The sequence below is a fragment of the Symphalangus syndactylus genome, chromosome 8 (assembly GCF_028878055.3).
Source record: "Symphalangus syndactylus isolate Jambi chromosome 8, NHGRI_mSymSyn1-v2.1_pri, whole genome shotgun sequence".
NCBI classification, from domain to species: Eukaryota; Metazoa; Chordata; class Mammalia; order Primates; family Hylobatidae; genus Symphalangus; species Symphalangus syndactylus.
The window spans coordinates 78,547,804-78,566,010 of record NC_072430.2 but is presented as its reverse complement, the minus strand read 5'-3'; the positions used below and the strand labels follow the sequence as shown (position 1 = coordinate 78,566,010).

At 41.4% G+C, this 18,207-nt stretch overlaps 1 protein-coding gene across 5 annotated transcripts in view; it reads left to right on the top strand.

The window, feature by feature from the left end:
• The window catches only part of WIPF1 (WAS/WASL interacting protein family member 1), a 122,616-nt gene that overhangs the window by 97,379 nt on the left and 7,030 nt on the right, over positions 1–18,207 (top strand). For 4 of the 5 annotated variants that reach the window (XM_055289793.2, XM_055289792.2, XM_055289794.2 and 1 more), the window contains exons 3-7: positions 3,293–3,422; positions 9,360–9,536; positions 12,370–13,140; positions 16,755–16,967; positions 17,640–17,753. In XM_055289793.2, coding sequence (XP_055145768.1) covers positions 3,293–3,422; positions 9,360–9,536; positions 12,370–13,140; positions 16,755–16,967; positions 17,640–17,753 — 1,405 coding nt within the window. The remainder of the gene's footprint in view (positions 1–3,292; positions 3,423–9,359; positions 9,537–12,369; positions 13,141–16,754; positions 16,968–17,639; positions 17,754–18,207) is intronic. The other variant, XM_055289796.2, reaches the window with a different exon arrangement.

Here is an 18,207-nt window from a genome sequence, read left to right as displayed (position 1 = left end):
TGTTGGCCAGGCTTGTCTTGAACTCCTGACCTCAGTTGATCCACCCACCTCGGCCTTCCAAAGTGCTGGGATTACAGGCGTGAGCCACTGTGCCCGGCTTATCCTGCTCCTTTGATAGACCTCTTTGGGGAAGTTAGCGTGCCCTCTTCCAGGAATTTGGCAACCCTCCACTTGGTCATATGGAAAGGCCCCAAGATATGCTCTGTTACAAAGCCCTCCGGCTTGTGAAGCCTTCACTGAGGAGGAGCCTCACACTGATGGTTCCTTCATTTTCACCATTTTCACATGGGGAAACTGAGGCTTGGAGAGAAAGTTTCTTGCCCCAGGTTTCCACGAGACACATTTATATAACTCATCTGAGGTTGAAACCTAGTGAGAAGAACTGCCTGTTAATTAGCTTATTGTTACTCAGAGTGTGGCCTTCCAACTGCTTTTTAAGAGTCCCCAAAGTGATGAGGACAGAAGTTGAAAGTAAGCATTTAGAAGCATTTCTAGCAATTTGACAGTAGTTTTCTGTTTCTAAGATTGGATGTTGTGTGTCTTTTTAAAAAAACTAATTCATTTTTCTAATAATTCATTGTTATTTTACAAAAGCGTCAGTTCCTGATGAAAATATTTTTCAAAAGACTGGTCCTTGGCCAGGCGTGCACTTTGGAAGGATAACTTGAGCCCAGGAGTTCGAGACCAGCCTGGGCAACATGGCGAGACCCCCATATCTACAAAAAAAATGTTAAAAATTAGCCAGCCAGACATGGCGGTGCATGCTTATAGTACCAGCTACTCTGGAGGCAGAGATGGGAGGATTGTTTGAGCCCAGGAGGTCAAGGCTGTGGTGAGCTGTGATTGCACTACTGCACTCCAACCTGGGTGATAGAGCAAGATTCTGTCGCAAAAAAAAAAAAAAACGTGGTCCTTCACATGGATAAGTTTGAGAACCTCCAATCTGGCTTACATAGCAGGATTCATTTATCCATGTTTCCCCAAAAGTGTGGGTTATAGTGAACTGACTTAATAAAAAATATTAAATAAATAACACAGGTGGTATGAGAAGATGACAAAAATCGTGAATCTTATACCAGAATGCTTGAAGTTTGGGAAACCTTGCTTATCTTATCAACTCATTTCTATCCTTTATTACCTAATTCAAAGCAAGATTTTGGATAAATAGAATATAGAGATGAAGAAAGAGAAAAGGTGGGTTGGTGGCCATCATAGAACACTGCCCTTGTGAAACAACATAATTAAGGGCCCTGAACACGAGAGAAGTTGGCACCCAGGGAGGTCAGCTGTCAAAATAAATTTTGAGGCAGAACAGGAGGCTACTGAAGGTTGCTGACCCAAAACTGTTAAGAGATCCAGTGTGACACATCACTTAACCTCTCTAGGCCTCAGAGTTTTTTCATCCTTAAAATGAAGACAGCAGGTAATGTTAAGAGCTCTTTCCAGGACATCCAAAGTATGTTAAGTTGAAAACAAACAAGTTGCAGAACAATAGACGAGAATCCCATTAGCAAAAGCAAACTGTGTATGCAGAGAGCATTTCTGGAAGGACAGCAGAGAAACTTTTAACAGGCTTGCTTCAGCGGTGTGTTGGGGCTGGATGGGGAGGGGCATTTTAGAGCCTACATTTACCCTTCTGTCAGCTTGTAGGGAAGGCTCTTGACTGCCAGGGTTTGAATCCTGTCTCGTCCTCAACTAACTAGGTGACTGGGGCAAATGATTTAAACTCCCTATACCTCAGTTTCCTTGTCTGTAAAATGGAAATAATAACTCACAGGGTTGATAAGGGCTAAATGAAGTAATACACATAAGGTGCTGAAAACAGTGCCTGGCACAGAGTAAAAGCTGTATATGTTATTAGCTATATATATTATTATCATAAGCAAGTAATACTTCATCATTTAGTTATTTCAAGATGCTTCCAACTTTACCACTGCAATTCTGGTTAGCCTCCTTCAGGGTTCTTCTGAGTTCTTCCTTTGCCTATAACTCTACTAATAAAAGGCTGAGTTAGGCCAGGAGCAGTAGCACGTGCCTGTAATCCCAACTTCTCAGGAGGCTGAGGCAGGAGGATCACTTGAGCCCAAGAGTTCGAGGCTGTATTGCATGATGATCACACCTGTGAATAGCCACTGCACTCCAGCCTAGGCAACATAATGAGACTCTGTCTCTAAAAAAAAATTGTTTTTTAAAGGCTGGGTAAGGTATTGAGCCATACCTTTCCCCAGCTTTTCCTCCTGTGGCCCTAACTGGCAAATCTGAAATCATATCCCTGTCAGAAGGGCTGGGGCCAGCCTAGAAATGACCTGTGGGTTTGGGGCAACAAGACTCTCCCTAGGACAGACAAGACCTAGCCAGTTTCCAAGTGTGATAGACACAGGCACACAGGCAGGTGCCTACATCTAAGTCCATTTGCTGGTCTCTTAGTGTCCCTACTCCCTGAAGGAACAAGATCCCAATTTCATAGTAGGTAGGGATCTTTCCTAGGAATTCTGGAAATATAAGAAAATAATCAAACATGTTAAAGCAGCATTTTTGTCCATTCCGCAATTTCCATGAGCTAAGCTATCATCAGAATTAAACAACAGAAACACCTCATGCCAACAGTACACGAGGGAACTTTTGAAGTAATGAAAATATTCTATATCTTGATTGTGATGGTGGTTTCACAACTGCATATGTTTGTCAAAACTCATAGAACTGTAACTAAAAAGGGTGATTTCACTATATGTAAATTACACCTTAATAAATCTACTTAAAAAGAAAAAAAGCATCTTTGGCAATATACACAGAGGGAATTATTTTCTAGAACTTTGGTGGGTTTAAAAAACATACAGCTGACTCTTTTTGCTAGAGACAGTTTTTCCCTTGCATTGGGATAGTTCTAAAAGATGGGAAAAGGAAGTTATTCTTCAGGGTACCCTCTAGTGAGTGACGCCTGGTAATGTCCTTCAGAATCCTCCCAGACTTAAAATTCTTTTCTCGTGTCTAGTCATCTCACCCTAACCTGGCCCTGTTAGTTTCAGTCAGACTGTGGTCTGAATTTTCAGAGACTTTAATCAAGGACTGACTCTTCCTCCCTTAAAAATAAACATAATTTATTGCTGCATCTGCTTCCAAACGTCTGGATTTTAAAAAGAATGATATGGGGTCTAAAACTTGTCGAGAATTTACAACCTATCACCAAGAACCTTAACAACAAGCTTCCCATACCCAACCTTTCCCAGCCGAGTGTTACAATGCATGATTTTAACCCAAGAGATGACTACTTGTTTGTATGGCTTCCTTTCAGGCCAATACAGAGAAGCCTACCTTGAATAAGACAGAGCAGGCTGGGAGAAATGCTCTCCTTTCTGATATCAGCAAAGGGAAGAAACTAAAGAAGACGGTCACCAACGACAGAAGTGCACCAATATTGGACAGTAAGTAAAAAAAGGCTATTTACCATGGAGAGGAACAGTTTATGGCCTAATAATCAACCCCACCCTCACCCCTCAATTTTTTTTTTTTTTTTTTTTTTGGTTAACAGCTGCAAAGCTAGCAAAATAAGGGACTGTATCACTCCCTGTAGGCCACAGCTTTGGCTTGGGTTCCCCTCTAATGCTGCAAGAAGCCAGTATAATAATTCTTTGTCCAAGACATACACAGCAGCAATTCTCTGCATTATTCACAACACTTTCTGGAGATTAACCCATTGCTCCTGGCACCACAGATGAGGAGGCAGCATAAAATATGGAAAGAGCCCTAGCCTTGGAATCAAAAGCTGTGGGTTCAAGACCTGGCACATCCATCCTGTACCATCTCCAAGCCTTGTTGTCTTCATTTTAAAATGGAGATGATAATACATGTTCTATTGACCTCACAAGTTTGTCATGAGCTTCAAATGAGATAATGCCTGTAAAATGTTTTGTTGTCTGGAAAGTGTAATTCAAGTGTAAGATACAATTATTAGGAGCTTAGAGAGAAAGAAAATGAGGTCACAACTTCACTTATCAACCCACCTAAGTCTGAGGTACTTTCTGGAACAAGGCTACTTATTAACATTTACAACAGGACAAAAAATAATCCATGACTAGAATTCTACTGGCAATTAATAAGTAGATCTTAAGGCTGTCTCCTCACATTCCTAGACCCTTCCTTTGCCTGCCACATGTCCCCAAGATTCATCCTAGACTACAGATCCCATTTGGACGGAACAGGAAATAGACTGACCTTCCAAAATCACCAGATGGAGCTTTATCAACAAGTGAATAATGAGGCAGAATCTTTGCAAAGTAGAGGATTAGAAGTGCTTCGGGGAACTTTCTGGGAGAAATGCCTAATGAGTAGAGAAGGAAGAAGAAAGATCAGAGTTAGGTGGACTACTGGTTTGGGAGGAAAAAGGAAAAGTGAAAGACCTAGATAAGGCCTTTGAATGTTGTTCTGTTACCGGACAAAGTGGTGCGAGTAAGAATGCACCGCTTTCAAAAAGGAACTATGGCCGGGCACGGTGGCTTACACCTGTAATTCCAGCACTTTTAGAGGCCGAGGCGGGTGGATCACTTGAGGCCAGGAGTTCAAGACTAGCCTTGACAACATTGTAAAACCCCATCTCTACTAAAAATACAAAAATTAGCCAGGTGTGGTGGCACATGCCTGTAGTCCCAGCTACTCGGGAGGCTGAGGCACAAGAATCACTTGAACCAAGGAGGTGGAGGTTACGGTGAGCTGAGATTATGCCACTTTACTCCAGCCTGGGCAACAGAGCAAGACTCTGTCTCAAAAAACAAACAAACAAAAAAAAGGAACTAAGGTATTTAACTCTTGACACAGTCTGACCTGTAAGTCAAAATGCCCACAAAACGAATGTGGTTATAATATATTCCTTCTAATCCCTCAGCCCTCCAAGCCCTCCAATAGCCATCTGAAACATGGTCCCTGGTATGAGGCCAGAGGAGCTGAACTCCAGGACAGAGGCCTGTGGTTCTCCTCACTACAAGAGGGAGCCTAGGGCTCTGTTGAAGGGGGCTGGACCGTCTAGAACTATTCCTGAATCCACTAGTGGAAACCTTTAAGAATTGTATTCTTCAATGTCCACTTCTCTCATTTAATGGAAATAGTGTTAGTCCTTCTCTCTTCCACGATGTTTAATAATATGCTTTCCTTGATAGAAGGAAGATACAGTCCAGTGCAGGCCCTTGTTCACACACTTAACTGGACACCTATACTGCTGTCACAAGCTCTTTGCAAGCAGCAGTGTTTATCCATGGTTTTGTATCTGTTTGCATGTGAAACTTCCCTGGGCTGTATGTCAAAATGTTGACCATGGTTATGTGTGATAACTCAGCCCTGTCCTACAGTTTAATTACTGAAAAAATAATCTGAAAGCTTAATCCTCAGCTTTAGCTTCTCTTTCTGAAAGATGGACAGATTTGCAGGTTAAGAACACTGATGGGCCAGGCACAGTGGCTCATGCCTATAATCCCAGCACTTTAGGAGGCTGAGGCAAGTCGATCACCTGAGGCTGGAATCACCTGAGGCATGGAGAAATCCCATCTCTATTAAAAATACAAAATTAGCCAGGTGTGGTGGCGCATGCCTGTAATCCCAGCTATTTGGAAGGCTGAGGCAGGAGAATCGCTTGAACCCAGGAGGCAGAGGTTGCAGTGAGCCAAGATCGTGCCATTGTACTCCAGCCTGGACAACAAGCACGAAACTCCATCTCAAAAAAAAAAAAAAAGAAAAAGAAAAAAAGGACACTAATGGGTGATGTCTGATAGTGCAGGAGTCCCTCTAAAGTTTCAGTACCATGTAAATGTGTCCTGTGAAGTGTAGTATTCCAAAATGTGTCATTCGTCAATGAATAGTGTTTGAATGACAAGGGCGATGTTAATATTATTAGCAAAATTTTAAAATTTTATATGGAAACAATTTTGCATACACTTCTAGAAATTGTTAGTCTTATATGATTTATCCTGTTAGGTGAAGTAATTCTTGTCAGTTATTATCAGATTATTTCTTCCACAGCCGAGCTACCATAAGCATCCCAGAAAACTCCACATCTAGAAAAGATACAGAGCTAACACAAATTTATGATAAACCTAATCCAGAAAATAGAAATAAAAATGAATAAGAGTGGAACTCAGAAAGCAGATAAAATAAGAGATTCAAAGTGTATTTTCTAAAATTAAAGTAGTGTAATAAAGTTATCTGCTAAAATGTTTTAAGATATTAAAGAAAGTACTTTTCTAAGAAAAGCATACATTTATTAAGGAAACCTCAATGAGCAAGGGAAAAGATAAAAACTTTATTAAATTACTTTCTCTCCAAAAAGTTTTGGAGCCAGATTATTTTATTAGCAAATTCTTTCAAATTTTAAGAAACAGCTAATTCAAATGCTGTATAAGTCATTCCCCAATATATTAAGAGATGGAAGGCTATCGAATAATTATAATGAAACTGGCATGATCCTAATGTCAAAACTTGACAAAGGCAGCACATACAAAAAAGAAAGCTGTACATTAGTGGTTTTCAACTGAGGGTGATTTTTGCATTCCAGGGGATATGTGGCAATGTCTGAAGACATTTTTAGTCACTACTTTGGGGGACAGGGAGGGCTGCTACTGACATCTAGTGGGTAGAGGCCAGGGATGCTGTAAACATTCTGTAAAGAACAGGACAGGACAGCCACCCACAAAAAAGAATTATCTGACCCAAAATGTTTATAATTAAGAAACCCTATTATGGACCACTTATCATCATAAATAAGAGAACACTAAAATACCAAAAAACAAATGTAAATCAATCAGATGTTACAAGAATAATTCACCAACACCAGGGTTTATCCCCCCCTTTTTTTGGAGACAGGGTCTTGTCTTGTCACCCAGGCTGGAGTAATGGTATGAACACAGCTCACTGCATCCTTGACCTCCCAAGCTCAAGGGATCCTCCCACCTCAGCCTCCCAGCTAGCTGGGACTACAGGCATGCACCACCACATTTGGCTCATTTTTTTCTAGAGATGGGAATCTCACCATATTGCTCAGACTGGTCCTGAACTCCTGAGCTCAAGCAATCCACCCACCTTGGCCCCCCAAAGTGTTGGGATTACAGGTATGAGCCATTGTACCCAGCCTATCCCATTTTTAATGTTAGAAAATCTATCCATCGTATCAAATAAAAAAGACCATAAAAAAGTCTCAGTAGATCTTGAATAGGCATTTGATAAAATTTCATGCTATAAGAAATTCTTGTAAACCTAAAATAGAAGGATCCATCGACTGAATATTTAGAAAGGGAAAAAACCTATTTCAAACCAATAATTCATATTAACTTTGAAATATCAGAGGGATTCTCATTAATATCAGAACATGATTGCCTTTAGGAACGTTAATAATTTACATTGTTATGGAAATTTACCCATCAAAGTAATTACTTATATAAAACAGAAATAAGACATACAACTCTTAGAGAAGAGGAGGCTTTAAACCATTATTATTTGAAGACCACGTGCATACTAGAAAATGCAAGATAATACATTTTTAGTAAATTTTATTTAGAAAATATAGCAAAGTGGCTTATTAGATATTAAATACAATTTCCTGGTGCCAAAAATAACCTATTACAAAATATAACAGGAAAAACATCCCTTTCACAATTTCAGCAAACAAAAATACATTTGAAGTAACCCTAACAAAAAGCATGTGTAATGTATATCATGAAAACTAAAAAACTTTGCCAAAAAATCCAGAAGACATAAATAAATGGGAAAATATGCCACATCGCCAAATGGAAAGTCTAAATATCATAAAAGTATCAGTTCTCCCAGATTAATTTGTAGATTTCATATACTATTTATCAAAAACTCAACATAGTTTTTTGAGAAGAGGACTTTAAATAATGTTTAAGCTCATAAATACAAACATGCATACATACATAAATTAAGAGATAATTTTTTTAAAGAGGGTATAAGCATGGCTTAAACACAACTAATTTGCACTTCTTTGGACAAATACCATTGCATTAGTATCAGTTTTCTATGCCTTTCAGAGTGATAAAATACTGTGGCTCAAAGACAATGGAAAGTAACCCAGAAGACTAGACAGAATACTCAGTAATCTTTTTGTTTGTTTGCCTCCCATCAAAATCTTTCACAATTTTTTGCAGATAAATTCAAAATAAAACAAGATCTTTATACCTTCTCAAATTGCAAAGAATTTTTAAATTACTAAAGCCTACTATTGGGCTTCATGATATTAAAAAATTAATAGCAACCTAAAGGGCCATCAAATGAGTAGTTAAATAAATTTTAATGTAATACATTCATGTTCTACAATACAATACAATCCTTTAAACTCATGTTTTCAAAGAGTATGACACAAGAAGTGCTAACAAAGTGTTAAATGAAAAAAGCAGGCTTAATACTGCTTAGTGAATTTGTTCTTAATTTTAAGAAAAAACACATAAAATGAAAAATACTGATGGGAAAAAGTATAACTCAATGGTGGATATTTGTTTAGTTTTGTTTTTTTTTTGCTGGAGTGCAGTGGTGCAATCATAGCTCACTGCAGCCTCAGTGGGTTCAAGTGATCCTCTCACTCAGCCTCTTAAGTAGCTGGGACTACAGGTGTGCACCACCATGCCTGGCTACATTTTTTTGTTGTTGTTGATTTTCGTAGAGACGAGGTCTCACTTTGTTGCCCAGGGTGGTCTCAAACTCCTGGGGCCCAAGCTATCCTCCAGTCTCAGCCTTCCAAAGTGCTGGTATTATAGGTGTGAGCCACTGAGCCAAGCCTGGATATCTGTATATTTGTGAAATTATGAGATATTTTATTTCCTTCTCTTTTTAACTCTTTCTTCTCACCTTTTATGGCATCTCCTCCTCCCTTGGGACCCTCTTTCTTTGAAGATCCTTTTTATTGAGACAGGGTCTCACTCTGTCACCCAGGCTGAAGTGCAGTGGCACAGTCTTGGCTCCCTGCAGTCTTGACCTCCCCGGCTCAAGCGATCCTCCCACCTCAGTCTCCCAAAGTGCTGAGATTACAGGTGTGAGCCACTGCACCCTGCCTGAAGATCCTTCTATTTGCCAAATCTTAGGATACGGAACAAACAGATACTGACCCATGTGGCAGCCAGTCAAGTGGGGAGTGTGGGGACAAATCATCCTTTATTTTCGTTTCTTCCACTACTGGGCCTGGGACTGCCTGGAGCGGGCAGTTCTGACTGAGCTGAGGGAACTCTTAAAATCCTGCATTTTAATGAAGAAATCCCAGTTGTCCACTGGAGGCCGAGAGCCGGCCAGCTCCCTGTTGTACTGTTGTTTTATGGTTTACCTGGGCCAGACCAGGGGCCATAGTCTGTCGGGTGTTTCTTCTTCTGCAGAACCTAAAGGAGCTGGTGCTGGAGGCGGTGGTGGTGGCTTCGGTGGAGGCGGCGGATTTGGTGGAGGAGGTGGTGGCGGAGGCGGTGGAAGTTTTGGAGGGGGCGGACCTCCAGGTCTGGGAGGACTGTTCCAGGCTGGAATGCCGAAGCTGAGGTCCACGGCCAACAGGGATAATGGTAAGGAGAGTTTCTCTGTCTCTGAGTGACTGAAGACAAGGCAGAGTTTGGCAGTTTGGAGGCTGGTCATAGCCTCTAAGGCTCTTCGCCCTTATTAAAATATTGTACATTGTTTGAAATATTACCACTGTTTTATAAGAGACTCAATTTAGTCTTTATTACTATTATTAACCAGGATCAGACAGCTACACAGAACTATGAAATTTTCACCCAGTATTTTGTTTTTTTTTTTACTTTTTTTTTTTTTTTACTTTTCTAAAGTACTTTTTTTTTTACTTTTCTAAAGTAACCTGTACTTTTATTTTTTTTTTACTTTTCTAAAGGGTTAGCTGGAGTGGGAAAAAAAGGGAGGAGCAAGTAGAACTTGCTGGCCCTGGAAATCTGCCTGGTGACCTGACAGATTCAGCTTTCTTTGTGAGGTAGCCCAGCTGTCTAGTAGAGTAAATACTTGTGAGCCGCTTTTCAAACACGATGGAGCACATCTTGTGGAATATGATTACAAATCTCACTAAATCTGAAAAAGTGTTTTGCATGACAGACATTTGGTATTTCAGTGCCAGTGGTTCTCAGGAGTCTCTGCAGGGAGCCATGGACATGAGTCCTTCAGGATTGTCTATGAACCTGGTGGTAGAGAAAAGCTGAACTTGCTCATGAATGCCTAGATAAAAAACTTTGCAGAGGGCATGAGGCTCTCTCCCAACTACTACAGAAACTCAAGAAATTTTACCATAAAACTGCTTTTGTAATGTTGATCATGTTATAGTAATTTTCGTTTTTAGACCTTTTATAAGATGTCCTCTGGGAAAGAATGAAACTCTCACATTTACATGAATATGGAATCACTGAATTCTCAGAGTTAGCCTACTATTTTATCACTGAATGGTCTAAATCTAGAGAGAAACTCAATACGTGAGAGGTTCTATCTTGCCAGATCACCATTTAAGTTTGAATTTAAATTTATTTAAAACTCACCAAAAGGATTTAAGGCAGCTGATAAATGTATACATTTAGTACTTTAACAACAGGTGAAGAAATTAAGGCAAAAGACAAAGAAAAATAAAATAATAAAATGGGCCAGGCATGGTGGCTCACACCTCTAATTCTAGCACTTTCAGAGGTCAAGGCGGGCAGATGGCTGAAGCCCCAAAATTCAAGAACAGCCTGGGCAACATGGCAAAATCCTGTCTCTACTAAAAACCACAAAAAATTAGTGGGCATGGTGGCTCTTGCCTGTAGTCCTAGCTACCCAGGATGTGGAGGTGGGAGGATTGCCTGAACCCGGGAAGTTGAAGCTGCAGTGAGCCGTGATTGCACCACTGCACTCCAGCCTGGGCAACAGAGGAGACCCTGTCTCAAAAAAAAGAAGAAAAAAGTTTTCTCTTAAGTTCATGATACTCCACTGTATACATCTGTCCAAATGCTTCTTCCTGTGCCTTAGATAAAATTGGAACCCCTTCTGTCCTGCAGGCCTCCTTTGTGACTCACCCCTGCTGGCCACTCAGGCTCCACTTCCAATGGATCTCTCCCATTCTCACTGTGCCCTGGGCACATGGGCCCGTTGCTGAACTTGAAGCTCTTTCCCACCTCAGGGCCTCTGCACCTGCTGGCCCCCTGCCTGAAGTGCTGGTCTGCCTCATCTTTCCGTGGCCGACTCCTTGTCAGGCCTCAGCTCACATGTCACATTCTCAGAAGAGCTGTCCGCAGCCACTCCATGTACCCTGGCCTCTCCAAGCACTCTTGATCTCATCGGCCTATTTTAGTGTCTTTTTAATACATATAATTATCTGAAAGTATTTATTCCCTGGTTTATTTTTTATCTCCCCCCACAAGAATGTAAACTACAGGAATGCAGAATCTTTTCTATTCTGTTTACTCCTCTGTCTCCAGTCTCTAGATTAAAGGCAGGCGCATAGCAAGTGCTCAAAATTGTTTGGTACGCTTATTAACTCATAATTGAAGGGTAGATTTTTTTGTTTGTTTGTTTGTTTTGTTTTTTTTTTTGTTTTCAGAATTACCTTGAGTTCCAAGAGATTCTGGGATGGTGGTTTGAAATTTTCCATCTCTTTGGTTCCCCCTTTAGTTTCTCCCTTGTTGAACCAGAGCAGTTATAGGATTGTTCTGTCCTGCCAATATTGAAGCAGAGGTTGACGTGGTACCAAAAAAAAGTTGTGTAGTTGCCTGCTTCTTTGTAGATGAATTCCATCCACTGGTGTCAACTCTTCCAATTAAACTTTACTGATGGTTCTTTTTCCTTTCTTAGTTTTTTCTTATTGCAGTCATAACTCTTTCTTTATATTTTCCCCTTATATTTTTCCATGTTTTTTTGGGTATTTCTCTTCATAGGGACTAGATAAGCCCTCACATTTGGAGATTTACATTGGGATAATTAATTTTTTCACCTAAGACAGCTGACTTATTTTCAAAACTGAGAGGTACAAGGGCTGGGAGACAGAGATGGTGATGGGGAAAAATGAAAATCATGATTCTACCAATGCCATCTTGTTCTTGTCCTCTCATAATGAATAGGCAACTCACCAGAACTCTCACCTGCTTCATCCTGGCTCTTGTCTATACATAATGCTAAGAGATCTTTCCAGAATCCTTTTGAAAGCTTATGGGCTGTAGAACTTGGGACTCGCAGGTAAATAGAGCTATGGTCGATTTTTTGCTCCCAGGAAGGACCACACAAAACCCAATTTATATAAATAATAGTTTCCTGTATTTTATAGCCCTCTGAGGAAGGGACTTCCAGTCACTGGGAACAGACTCTAGCTCTCTGATTTCTTCAGGGTTCCTGATTTCCTAACTGGACGTTTATTTTCCTGTTCTTCAGATTCTGGAGGAAGCCGACCACCATTGTTGCCACCGGGAGGAAGATCCACATCTGCCAAACCCTTTTCACCCCCAAGTGGCCCAGGGAGGTTTCCTGTGCCTTCTCCAGGCCACAGAAGTGGTCCCCCAGAGCCTCAGAGGAACCGAATGCCGCCCCCAAGGCCCGACGTGGGCTCAAAGCCTGATAGCATTCCCCCTCCAGTACCCAGTACTCCAAGACCCATTCAATCAAGTCTGCACAACCGGGGGTCCCCACCAGTGCCCGGAGGCCCCAGGCAGCCCAGCCCCGGGCCCACTCCTCCCCCTTTCCCTGGAAACCGCGGCACTGCTTTGGGAGGAGGCTCAATACGTCAGTCCCCCTTGAGCTCCTCCTCGCCCTTCTCCAACCGGCCTCCCCTGCCGCCTACCCCCAGCAGGGCCTTGGATGACAAACCCCCTCCACCGCCTCCTCCAGTGGGCAACAGGCCCTCCATCCACAGGGAAGCAGTTCCCCCTCCTCCTCCTCAGAACAACAAGCCTCCAGTGCCTTCCACTCCGCGGCCTTCCGCCTCCTCACAGGCCCCACCTCCGCCGCCACCTCCCAGCAGGCCCGGGCCGCCTCCCCTGCCTCCAAGTTCCAGCGGCAATGACGAAACCCCAAGACTCCCACAGCGGAATCTGTCCCTCACTTCGTCCACGCCCCCGTTACCTTCGCCAGGACGTTCAGGTCCTCTTCCTCCCCCGCCCAGCGAGAGACCCCCACCTCCAGTGAGGGACCCGCCAGGCCGATCAGGTATGACAAGACGTGGGGTGAGTTGCTTCCAAAACCCAGCCTGCCCAAAAGTACCAATAATCCTGTCGGTCAAGATAGTCTAACAAAAGCAGGCATAAGTAAACTCTCAGACTGCTTTGTGCTTTTAAGTGGCACACAACACGTGTGATCGTGACCTCGTGTAAACCCCTGAGGAAAGTGGGACCAATATTTCTGTTGGTGTTTTAGAGATGAGGACACTGAGTAGCTAATAAAGTTAAATGGTCACGAGCTAGTTAATAAAGAAGAGGCAAGAACTTTTATCTTCCATCGCTGAAGTGTACTTGCCAGTCCACTACCCTGCCTCCCTAGAGAGAATTTCGGCGGTCTTAATTGGGAAAATAAGTCCCCACCTCCTGCAGGAGGGCTCCGTTATTCCAACAAGAGGGGAAGTTCTTCAAGAGCTAATGAACTTCTCCTGTACTTCTCTCTTCATTTGCCAGGCTTTGAGGCCAATTCCCTATTCATTAAAGACAAACGTTTAAAAAGGCCATTTTGCTCTTTGTAATCTCTGGTACATTGAGAATCAATGGCCCTTGGAGAATCAAATAAAGGTACAGACTATCTTTACAAAAATACTCAGGCATAAACTCAAAATTTGCCTGCTGTCACGTGGCTTGAAGAGCCTGCTGAAGCCCATCTGAGACCCTTCCAATGCCCCCATCCACGGTTGAGAAACCTTGATCTGAGGGACAAACTTTCAGAGTATGAAAGGAAATGCGAGGATTGCCTAGAGTTTGCCCTCTCCGAATTATAATAGGCATTTTTAGTAGAATACACTCACTTGATGCGTTTTACAGTGGTTATGGATGAACTCAGTAGAACCACCCACTTTTAAAATTTAATCTCATCATACAGACCTTATCATGTCTGGAAATGGGGCATTTTTTTCCTTTATGCAGAGGTAAGAGACCTTTGACCCTGTGACCTCAGGAACCTCAGAATCACCATTCTTTAAACTTGCTCACGTACTGGAATCATCTACGGAGCTTTAAAAACCACGAATGCCTGGGTCCCTTCCCGGAGTCTCTGGTATAATTGGTCTGGGGTGCAGACTGGGAATCGGGATATTTAAAAGCTCCTTGGTGATTATAGTGTGCAGCAGAATGTGAGAACCACACCTTGAAACCATTGTGCCGTGGCCCTACCAAATGGATGAGTCAGCAGATTAAATCTTCCCCAAAATAGGCATTGACATAAAACATTATTTCTTTTGATTACGTAAGTCATACTTGTTTATTATAGAAATACTGAAAAATATAAAGAAAATTAAAATTAATCCTTCTACCACCACTATCCAGAAATAATCATTGATAACATTCTTTTAATGTGGCCTTTCAGTCTTTTTAAAATGCATATAATATATGTTTTTACAAACTTGTTATCACACTACATATATTGTTTGCTAATTTGCTTTTTATTTAACAGTATCTCATTAATGTTTGCTGATATGATTATTCTACAGCCTGACTTGTAACAGCTACCTAACATTAAATCCTACAAGTGTACCTTGATTTATTTAACCAATCCCCTCACTTGGTCATATGGGCCATCTCTAGATTTTTCCTGTTGCAGATAATGCAGTGATATATTTTTGTAGCAAAATATGTGTACACATCTCTGTATTTCCTTTGGGTTAATTCCTATAAGTGGAATATCTGGGTCAGTGAGTGTGCATAGTAAACTGTGGATTTCATAGGTACTGCCAAATTGCCTTCCAGAAATTTCCTACCAATTTACATTCCCACAAGGAGCATATGAGAGTTCATCAAAGGCCCTGTGTATTCTGAGTCGTTTGGCTTCAGTGTTATGAGAGTGGGCCTTGGAATCTGATAGATTTGGAGTCAGATCCTGGCACCTCCACTCAGTCTTCTGATGAGCTTTTTAAGCTTCCAAAACCTCTGAGGCCTTGTCTCCTGTCCCTGTACCTCTCAGAGTTGTTGTAAGAATTAAATGAGACAAGCATGTATAGTGGTTATCTTATTTCCTGGCATGTAGTTATATTCAATAAATGATCATTTCTGTTATTCTGCCAGTGGGAAATAGAAATCTGTTTGCCTTTCTATTGTGCCTGCCAGGATTTGGAGCAGGGAGCCACAGGGTTGAGGAGTTAGGAACATGGACATGACCATTTACTTTAAAAAGAAAATGAGATGAAGTTACATAGTACAGGGCCCCATAATACTGGAAGTCGAGTTTGCATGTAGTGACAGTTGTGTGGTGGTATCACCAAGAAGTTAAACCCACAGCAAATGAAACACTTTCTGTCAATAAATCAACTCTTGCTGCCTGGGACTCTAGCAATAACAAGCAGATAGGGTAATAAATAACCACTCCCAGGTGAGGCACTGAAGACTCCTTGAGAGACCAATCAGGGCTGGACAGTGCCTCCCACCGCTGTAAAATGTTGGAGCGAAGACTTTCTGTCAGGGATATCTGCAGTGGGCAGGTTGTTCAGTTCAAGGTTCCTAATTGGATTCTGAATCTATAGCTAATAAGATAATTATTTATAGCACCATAAGACATTGTATTCACATAAAATGTCAGCATCTTACAAGTGGAACACACTGCTGAAGATCAGGAATAATTACTAAGGCCATTTTGATTTACATTGGAAAATGCTCAAGTTTTTGGTTTTGTTTTTTAAATTTACTTACTACTCAAATAGCCGCTGCATTTGGAGGATAGGAAAAGCAAGATGGTTTTCTTTTGTATTATCAAAAAAAATTATCTTGAATTTTTCTTTAGAAACTTAAAAACTTATGGTTATACCATACTGCTACATTTAAAAAAAAAAAAAAGGTTTCAAGTACTTACATCGTATTTTTAATTTGCATTTTCACTAGTTTTTACTGGCAGCAGTGCTGTGAGACAGGTGACCATCTGGCACTCTTTTACAGCTAGGAAACCAAGTTCCATAGGGTACCAGCTTGCTCAGGCTCAAGATTCACATTGGCATTTATAGCCATGGATGTTGATTAGCTGTTTGTCACTCCCTGTGTTCATGTGCCTCCCCAAAGAGGAAGAACCAAGAAGAAACTCCTACTGCTCTCAGGATGACTGGTATTTGGTTTCCTGAGGCCACTTCTGCCTGGAAACTGATCATATGCATCACAGAAACATGCTTCTGTAATTAACAACAAAACTGTGCATTTAAAGAACTTCTTTCTTCTGAAGACCTAAAATAATTTCATAACTATCTTATCTTTTTAAAAAAATTCTTTCATCGTGTCACAGTAATTAGTTCAATAGCTCTTTAAAGGATTGTAAAATTTTTTTAATTATATGGTTGTTAGTATAAACAGATTTTCACCTGTTTTCAATTTCACTGTGCCATCTCCAATCTCAGTGCTAATTCGAAGCCAAAACACCCATTTAGCTATCAGTATGCACTTGTTTTGCATATACATGTGTACACATGTGCACTTTTTGTGTTTCTGTGTGTTTACTGATTTCTCAGCCAAATATCCTAGAAAATCTCCACCCTAATTAAAGGGCATGTGTCCAGCAGGTCCCCATCAGCTGTACACTAATGGTGACCACGGTAATGGAATGTGGATGTAAGGTTCTGCACTAAGTGTCTTTTTTTGCTCCAGGCCCCCTCCCACCACCTCCTCCAGTAAGCAGAAACGGCAGCACATCTCGGGCCCTTCCTGCCACCCCTCAGTTGCCGTCCAGGAGTGGAGTAGACAGTCCCAGGAGTGGACCCAGACCTCCCCTTCCTCCTGACAGGCCCAGTGCTGGGGCGCCTCCCCCACCTCCACCATCAGCATCTATTAGAAATGGCTTCCAAGACTCTCCATGTGAAGGTGAGGTGTGGTTCCAGCTCCCTAGGCTATAGGGCAGCAACCAAATGGTAAATCTGTTTGTATATGTGGTTTGCTTGTTTGCATTTAATTTCTTGTTCCATCATTATCACACTCCATTGCACTGATCTAACTATCTAACCATTCTAAGGCCCACCATGATTTCAAATTAAAAATAGTAATCCCCCTTCCCCACTTCCCAAAAAGGCAGATCATATTTCCCTGATCTGTTCTTTCTTTGGGTCTCAGTTAACTTTCCAGAGATTCCAGGATTCTGGAAAGAATCTTTTTATAACTTCTTATTATGTACATTTCTAGACAGTTCACTGTAGGTAAGAGGCCCGATGCCCTGCAGATACTAAGTTGCCTATCTCTGCCATTGTTACCAATGGGGAAAAAGGTGTCCCATACCTTAGCCCCCAGCTTCTAAGAGAGACTGGCTGGATCCTAATCACTCTCACTAAAACCACTTTGCTTTGATTTGCAGGCCTGTATATATGTCAGTGTACTAATTCGTGACCTTTGTAGCACTTCCAGCTTTTCTGTAAACTTCTAGGCATAAAAACTAGCACTGATGTCTGTGGTTCTCTCTCTGTTTCATTCTGTGCCTTTGGTTATGTAAGTCTTCATAGCACATTGTCTGTCACTGAAGATACTGCTTGTTTTTCTTCCCAGATGAGTGGGAAAGCAGATTCTACTTCCATCCGATTTCCGATTTGCCACCTCCAGAGCCATATGTACAAACGACCAAAAGTTATCCCAGCAAATTGGCAAGAAACGAAAGCCGGAGTGAGTATTTCTGCCAAAGTTTTTGAAGATTCATGCTTGAATAGCCTGAGTGACACTCGGGCTATATAGGAAGTCCAGGCCTCTTGCCTGGAGTGGGGTAGAGAACCCTTTGGAGCCACCTACATTCTAGTGAATTCCCCTTCCGCAGGCAGTGAGGAAATTGCAGATGCCCAGAATGCATATGAGAAACAGTTATTTTAATGTGTCATTACAAGCTCAAAATACTGTGGTTTGCTAGTATTAAATTTTATTATTTTGCTTCTTTGGACAATCTTCCTCTGTTTTCATCTTCCTGAGACAGCACAAGTAGAGCCATCTTCTATTCCTTCTAGTTTTGAAATTGGCATAATGTCTAATTATAACAAAAACTCCCTGTAACTGCCTTGATCTTTTAAATGTACTATAATCATAGCTTTACAGAGCATTACATGAAAATGTAAAAATATCCATAATC